Source organism: Pollachius pollachius, assembly GCF_949987615.1.
Source record: "Pollachius pollachius genome assembly, chromosome: 5".
NCBI lineage: Eukaryota > Metazoa > Chordata > Actinopteri > Gadiformes > Gadidae > Pollachius > Pollachius pollachius.
Window position 1 is genome coordinate 23,051,356 of NC_136938.1, and position 8,476 is coordinate 23,059,831.

General features: G+C 40.5%; 1 protein-coding gene across 1 annotated transcript; it reads right to left on the reverse strand.

Moving 5' to 3' along the window:
- Positions 1-594: 594 nt before the first annotated feature.
- Positions 595-7,958, reverse strand: hdgfl3 (HDGF like 3). Its single transcript, XM_079737297.1, has 6 exons — positions 7,778-7,958; positions 7,093-7,169; positions 6,234-6,372; positions 4,612-4,773; positions 3,142-3,276; positions 595-2,724 (listed from the first exon to the last, which is right to left on the reverse strand). The coding sequence occupies exons 1-6, from the start codon at positions 7,859-7,861 to the stop codon at positions 2,698-2,700; spliced, it is 624 nt and encodes a 207-aa protein (XP_079593423.1). The 5' UTR covers positions 7,862-7,958; the 3' UTR covers positions 595-2,697.
- Between the last annotated feature and the right edge of the window lie 518 nt (positions 7,959-8,476).

Sequence of the window (8,476 nt, forward strand, 5' to 3'; positions counted from 1 at the left end):
TTTCAGCCCTTAAAACAAATTTGGTGCGAAACATCATAATTTTATGATTATTTCAAGTAATTAAGTAATTTACATTTTTGACGATAAAAAAATATAATTAAATACATAAAAATCAATGAAGTTCGAATTTATGCATTTTATTGGAATTGTTGCCATATTTATTTATATATACTGTATACACAGCTCTCTATTAGCCAATAGAAAGACCTCCTTTATTGACTATACCCTCTTTCTCTTTAACTAAACCTATTTCAAGTAAATAATAGTTTATTTATAGGTCATTATTATTATTATTATTATTATTATTATTATTATTATTATTATTATTATTATTATTATTATTTTATACATATATATATATAAACATTTCTGTAATCTCTTCTGAAGTAGTGATATAGTGGATTCCTAATGTCAATAAACTAAAAATATAAAAATACCAAAACAACATAACCATGATGCATTCCAATGAGTTTATTCTGTAAAAATCTTGTCCAGAAACAGCAAAAACAGTCAACTACAAACTTTTGAAATGTAAATCATGTTTCAAATACAGCATAACAAATAATGAACTGAAAATGTATGGTACAACCACACAATGTTTTAACTATCATAAAAAATATATAAATAAATCAATGAAAAAGAGCAGTTTCCTTTTTGAAAAGCAATGGAGGCAAATAAAGGCATCTTTCTTTTGTTAAAGATGGAGCATCAGCATCATCTTAAACAAATTATCTTTAAATCAATGCTTGCAATAAAAAGACAAAATAAACAACATTTTGCAATAGTACAGATGTCCAAACTCACTAGTGCATTGTGCATCACCTAGAGGTGTCCAATTTTTTTCCATTTGATGGGTCAGTCTGCCTGCATTTCCTAGTGCATTATTACATCTCTTAGATGGACACACACTTGTTTTGTACTAAGTGAATACATTAACCCCAGTGGGGAGACCCTAGCCTAAAGGGCCACCGGGGGCCCTGTGGCTTCTAGATCCAGCCATGGATATATCTGTGTTTTGTAGATAGACGACACTTGTGAGCAACTAAAACCACTATATGTTGGTCGTCTGATGTGGGATTTTTGCGATGAGAAAGAAAATGTAATACACGTTTTCTAATTCTTACAAAATCGTAACGCCTGACTTAGGACAATGTCAACAGCCACCATCAAAAATGAACCCCCTTTTTCAGCATGCCACTATAAAAATCATTATAATCATCAATATACAGTGACATATTCCACAGCTACACAGAAGAACATATATAATATTTATATATATAACATTTGTTAAAAAGATGAGATGATGCCTAGAGCAGTCTGAGTAAAATAGAAGTCCTCTATTCTACAACAAAGGTAAAATATACCGGTATATTTAAATTTCTTTGAGTTACAATGTGTAACCCGGTTGTGCACAACACTTCATAATACATTAATCTATGTACTTTTCCATTCGTTTTTTTCTGGTTACATGAAGGATAGTAATGTGGGATGGACACTGTAATGATATGACAGTAATAGTAGAAGAAAGACCCTTACATTTTTAATCATGTGAAAAAAAAGGAACTCCAAGCTACAACTAGAGTGTCAGTACACTGCGAAAACCAACGTATATAACTGTGATATTGTCTATAATATTGTATATATTCATACCGGAGGACATTTGAAACATGTTTGCACACAGTGAGGGTGTGATGACAGATGGGTGAATGGAGATTCGTGATGGGGCCGGCATGAAGGCTGAGTTGAGTTTATATTACAAATGTGGTTAAATAAGTCAAGAGTTACGACACACTAGAATTCATTTGAGAGTTTGCTGCCTTTGATTGAAAGCAGATTTTTCTGTCTGGGATGCAGTTTTTCTGTTCCGTTTATTTGGAGTGGACATGGAGCAGATTGAAGATAAAGTTGTGAGACACATCGTTTCCACATGACGATCTCCCGATGAGTGTCATGGCGAGAAATCAATTTCGCAGTCTAGGTGGACAATCAGTCATGGAATCATAGATTCTAGGACAGGAAGTGATGTTGTAGCATGCAACTGGTCAACATTATGGTGTGTTCATAATGTTTTTTTCATAAAGTAAAGGCATTCAATTGTTCCTATATGGTATAATAATAGCCTATAAGGGTCAATATCAATATCATTGTCAATATTGCAAAATAGTACGGTTTTAAATGTTTGAATGACAGCAAACATACTAAATTGCTCCAGTGTGTCAGCACTCTTTTGAAACAGTTGGCTCCTTAAGTCTTGGTATCTGGAGGCTGACACAAAAACAGAAACCTCAGAGATGACAGGAGAAGTTATTTGTGCTAATACCCTGGAGCCACATTCTTTCATTTGGTTTAATAGACTTACAAGTTACGATTTGCAGCCAGCAAACAACAATCCTACATCAAATGATTACCAATTACCTAGTACAGTAACAGTGGATTTTGCGTTGCTAGTGGCCACTTAACTTAATATAAATTGAACTCTAACAGTTTGGTCTTTGATGAAAAATTATATATTTGTTTATCCTGGCCTTGACCCCATCTTTCTGTTTAGTTTTTTTGGATGAAATCCACAAGTCCAACGCGCATGTGTTAGTGTCAACGGCCAGCAGATGGTGCTTATGGAACAAACAGTGTGTATATCATCCCATTCCAATACTACTTGTACAAAGAATGAATTCTCAGGTGTTGTCCTCTGAGTGTCTAATGTTCTTCTCTGAGCAACTGGTTCTGTGAAATGCGCAGAAGATAGACATGAATTAACAATAATTACAATGAACATTTTGGCCAATCATCATGAATTACAACCAGATCATATTCTTTCCATTGTTAATTATATGCACATCTTCGATACAAATATCTGAAACATTGATTCAATAACAGATAATTACACCCAATTATGCAAAATAGCAGGATGCATACTAACGAATAGATGAATACAAATAATCTAAAATCAAGAGTGTGCTATGACTATTGAGTTATTGTGTTACATACACATAACTTATATTGTCATTCTGGAAACGTTGTAAATTAACTATTCCTAAATGAAATAAGTAGTGCATACCCACCAAACCAGGGTCCTGGTCCTTTGAGGGGATACCTATGACCTGAGACCTATTAGTCGATACCTATGGCCTGGCAGCCCACCTTATTGTCAGTGGCGCTCTGGATGAGGCCCCCGTCCATTTCCCCGCCCGCAGAGTTGCTCCTCTGGTCGCCCTCCTTCCCGTCCTTCTCCAGGTCGTCCTCGCCGGACGACACGCGCGACAGCTTGGAAGACTTCTGCCACAGAGAGGGGCGCAGGACATTACCACAGGACGGAGGGTCGAAGCATGCACTTGGTCAGTGTTGTTCATAGTAGACCATAGTAGACCATGTGTGAACATGGAACCATAGTAGACCGGTTCCATGTCCACACATGGAGCCGGTCTTTGTTTGGAACATGGGTCCTTCGGGGGTTCTCCATGCCTGAGGTTGACCGCAGATGACCGCAGGTCAAAATGTTGCTTCCGCCTTCTAGGAAGGAGAACATCATGCTGGTGGGAAGGGGTTCCTTCTATCCAATCTAATTCATTGGAATTCATTGGTGGCATGCAACCACAAAAAGGGGACATGTACTACAGAGTACGCTATGCATAGACACACCCAGAACGGAGAGAAGGGAAACCTACTCATGTGATGAGCAATATGTACCCTCGTATTGTACTTTATGAACCCACACACACACACACACACACACACACACACACACACACACCTCTTTAGGCGAATCAGCTAGTTATGACGTTTGAAAATATGTAGAAATCTGTAGAATTCTACAGTAACCCCCCCCCCACACACACACACACACACACAGACAAACACAAATAGGAGAAAAGCCACATTCCTTCATATGCGCCACATGTACTGTGCCTGATGGGACCCAGTTGCTAAGCAACAGTGGTTGCTAAGCAGAGAGCAGAATGTGATGTGGGTGAGTTCTCCAGCCGGCTCCCAGTTACAGCGGTCGGCTGTGGCGCCGTCGTTAATGCTGGCAGCCACCAACTATGGCACTGCAAGCCCCCTTTTCCCTTCTTAATCTAAAGGGCTTTCAGTGTTGTCAAGGTGAAGCAGAGGCAGGCTACAGGACCACAATCGATAAGCTGGTGCCTGGTGATGAAGAGGATTGAAACTAAATGAAAATTCACCACCTTCCTGTTGAGCCACACCAAGCTTGAAAGCCACTCTGTGTCTATCAAGCTTTGGTTAAAATGGAAATAGACTAATCGTTCCCTCATCTTTTGGATCCCACATGTTGAGATGCCTCTGTAGGAGATGTATTGTTATCAATGGGACATGACACTAGGGTTGGTCTGGATTTGTCCCTCTGATAATAATGTCTTTGAGGAAGCCTTTTTTTCTACCAGCCTTCTTTTCCCTTTGTCATTCAGCTTGTAGGATAATAGCTACAATACCATATATTAACAGCATAACAAACATTGACAAAACATGAAAATAATGTAGAGGCTGTATCCACCAGCCCTCTGGCCTAAGACCAGCTGATTCCATCTGAGTGCCTCCTGGTGCATTATGGGTCACATGGCTTGGAAGTGGGGAGGGCGGCGGAGCTGTGTGTACCTTTGATCCGGCTGTCTTTTTCCGTTTGGACCCGGCCTTGTCTGTTCCCTTGAGCTTCTCCTTGTCGTCTTCCTCCTCCACAGAATCCCCCTCTTCTCCCTCACTGCTGCCGTCCACTGCGTTCACCCCTTCTTCCGTCTCGGACGAGCTCTGCTGCATGGCCTGTGTGTGTGTGAGAGTGTGCACGTGTGTGCATGTTTTTAGTTTATAATGTGGACAGACAAGCAGACACACAACCAAACAGCTGAGATCTTACGTTTGCGGACAGTTTCGTAGACGCGTCAAAGATTGGTTCAGTGAAAGCCCTTAAGGAGGTGACTGGGGAACAAGGATGAGCTCAAGCCAGTGTTGGTCTGTCTCATCACCTACATGATTGGTTGCATGTGTACGCTTGTTGAAATGCACATATATGCTGTGAACCAGATGCTGCTTATTCTGGAAGCATTCGGAGTCAAGGAAGCATCAAGTCATGGGCCTCTGACTAGGCATGTTTGGAAGGCAGCGTAGATGTATCCTTTGTTGGTCAAGATATCCCACAATCCCCTGCGCCTGCTCCACTGCTCAGACAAAAAGAAAACAAAAGCCAGCAATAGCCTCAAGCTTGTGTACAAATGAAAGTTATATTGACTTTTAGACTAATGCTTCAAAAATGAATAATGCTACTCTAATAAAACGGGAAAAACCTCAGTAAAGAAATAAGCACTTAGTCCAAATGACAAACAGGTGGTAGTATAACCGTTGTAACTGATGGTATTTTGGCAACGTCATAACATTCTGATGCATTGCTGCCTTGAAAGTCTGTCTCAATCCAGAACCCCCCCTTACAGGTTACTTCACACTAAAACACTACCTCCAAAGGACACTGACTCTTTAGACAGCAAGGCTGCATGCAGCTGACTTCTGTTTGGGACACAGCCACTATCTATATTGACCGAGTTCATATGAGTACATAACTAGATTACAATCCAACCTCTATTGACCTTGGGCTAGAGGATCTGGCAGCAGCACAGTAAGCACCAACCAACATCGTACATCGTAGACGTAACACTAGAGTTATGTGATTGCAGTTATATAAACGCAAACCTAACAACATCCAACTATTAACCTTAACTGAAATAAACTGATCTAACAGCTAGTCTTTTCTTTTGAAGAGAGTGACCACTAAATTAAACACAGAAGATCTTCCTGCCACCAAATGAATGCAACAGAAAGCAATTTAGTTAAGTATGTGGAAGTAGCCAAACATTTACATATAGCAGGAGTAAATCAAGTTTAGGGTCAGGGATAAAAATAGACAAACGATTTCCCTAGCTAGGGAATGGTGCATATTTAGCTTTGAGTCCTCTTGGTTAGCTTCCACCTAACCGAAAACTCTGGCATTTAAAACTCAAAGAAGAGAGTTAAATCGAATTCCTGATAATCTCATAAACACAATCACTGCTATATAGGGACCCCTTTGTGAATGAAAATAAACTTCTGGCTGTAGTCAACAGTTCAGTTAGCATTTATCCTCCCAGTGGTCGGTCTCTCTCTCCCCTTCTGGCACTAGCTCTCGTTCTTTGCCTCTAACTCCCCCATGTCTTTGCTCTCTCAATCAGAGACATAGCGGGCCCCCGGCAGACCTGGTAGCCGGTGAACTTGACTCCGGGGTTGTTCTCAATCTCCCATAGGCCCTCGTTGAAACCCTTCCTCTTGTTGGACTTGCCAAACTTGTCTTTGTACTCCTTGTAGGGCAGCAGGTCCTTTGGGCCCAGGAACGCACTGGGATGAGAGGGTCAAATAAGAATAGTGGTGTTAAATCTGTGTGTTGCTCTAGTCTGACACTAATGACACAATGTTGTTGAGTATGTACTGGGCTAATGACACAGTGTTGTTGAGTATGTACTGGGCTAATGACACAATGTTGTTGAGTATCTACTGGGCTAATGACACAATGTTGTTGAGTATCTACTGGGCTAATGACACAGTGTTGTTGAGTATGTACTGGGCTAATGACACAATGTTGTTGAGTATCTACTGGGCTAATGAAACAGTGTTGTTGAGTATGTACTGGGCTAATGAAACAGTGTTGTTGAGTTTAAACTGGGCTAAATGCAAGCAGATCCTAGCATGTGCAGCAATCGTCGCTTTGTTATGGTAATGGTGTAATGGTGAATCTTGGCATTAATGAATGATATTGGAAGCAGTAGCACAGAACAGGATAGCCTAGTGTTTAGGTTAATGGACCTGAAAAAAGTGTCCACATTTCAGCATCCACATTTTGTAGGCATCCTCAAGCAACCTGCTCAACAATAATAACAACCCGTTTTTTAAACCTGGTTAAATCACTGTAAGTTGGAGAAAAGCTCAGGGACCCAAAGGTAATAGCATGCTTTTGTACCAAACAGCGTCTTAAAATCGTTCCATATACATTGGTAGCTTGCTGCTACATACACCTTCACGTTCATTTTCACCTGTTTAGATGCAGTTTTTAGAACTTACGTTTCATGCGTGCCGAAGAAGAAAATGGGGTACTTGTTGGCAGGTGGTTTGACAGCCCCTTCTGGAAGCTCATCAATCTGACAGGCAGAAGAGGGTGGGGGATACATGAAAATGGGGGAGAAAGAGGGGGACCATGGTGCTTAAGTGGAAGCAAGGGGGACAGTGGAGGAGAGGATCCTGTTGTGGGCAATGGTCCAAAATGCATTGTGAGAAACTGACTTTATTATGCCGACAGGATTATTAATGGGGTAGAAGTAGCAGAATGATAGTATATTTTATCATACAATGTTGCACATGTTAACGACAGGGGTTACTTGTGGAGATTTCCATGCATTAAAAATGTGCATGCATATTCTAGGTCCACATATATAAAATGGCAGAATAAAAACATATCTTGACTATGGATACTTAATAGAGAAAGATTGAATACGAAATGTTGTGTTGCACAGTGTCGAACGATGCTGCCTCAAACTGTTGTCATTCTAGCCCTTCCCCATAAACACAACGTCCATAAAAAAGGCATAAAGTGGTGTGTCTACATCAACGATATATTACTTCGAAATGGGTCGTAAAACAACGCTAGGCAAATCCAGTAGCATCCATGTATTCAAACATCGTCGGCGATGAGACTGTCTCAGGCAACCCCGCCTCCCTTCCCCTCGGCCAGGCTGCGGTGCATACTCACCCTCGCCGGCCAGTGTGGGTATCCTTTCATTTTGGCAAAAACCAAATCTCCTGCCTTGTATTCCCGCGGCCGTGGTCGAGCCATGTAGTCGATTAGTGATCCAAGGGTTTCAGGGGTTGTATTTGAAAGATTCTCGCACTTGTCCTTGGCCCTCAAAACCGGAGTAAATTATCGACCATCAATGTTTTTATATCAAGGCTGCAGTTTACACGGAAATAAATAATAAAAAAAGACGCGGAAAGGGCCTGGGAAAAAAAAGGCGATCATCCTGCGCACAGAAACGTGCGTAAACGTGTCCTTGAATGGCCGTAGCCTGCGACATCTGTCATCAGGGCTCTGAAACCTGAAGCCTTGGCAGGTCTCTCGGAAATTATAACAATATGACAAATGTTACTCCTAGACAACTACTGCCCAGAATGTTCTGGACAGAATGATTAGGTTTGTTGAAAAATAGGCCAGATTCGCTATTTTAGACAAGAAATTCAAATGAGTAAAGACTTAACTTTGATAATGAGGATGAATGATGATGATAATTGTAATCATTTGATTATTTTATAATTGAGATCATTATGACTATCATCATTATACATTTGAGAAGCAGTAATCATGTAAATAATCATGTAAGTACAATTATTATATTAGCTCTGTCTGCTTTTCATCGAGCACACCTATCCTCATCCCCTCTCTGACATACGTCTT

Bases quoted from the DNA above. Each gene is read 5' to 3' on its own strand.
- hdgfl3 (XM_079737297.1), bottom strand. From the start codon at position 7,861: ATGGCTCGACCACGGCCGCGGGAATACAAGGCAGGAGATTTGGTTTTT. The intron at 7,170-7,777 runs GTGAGTATGCAC...TCTGCCTGTCAG, and splicing joins ACCCACACTGGCCGGCGAGG to ATTGATGAGCTTCCAGAAGG. The intron at 4,774-6,233 runs GTCTGCCGGGGG...ACACACACACAG, and splicing joins TCAAGTTCACCGGCTACCAG to GCCATGCAGCAGAGCTCGTC.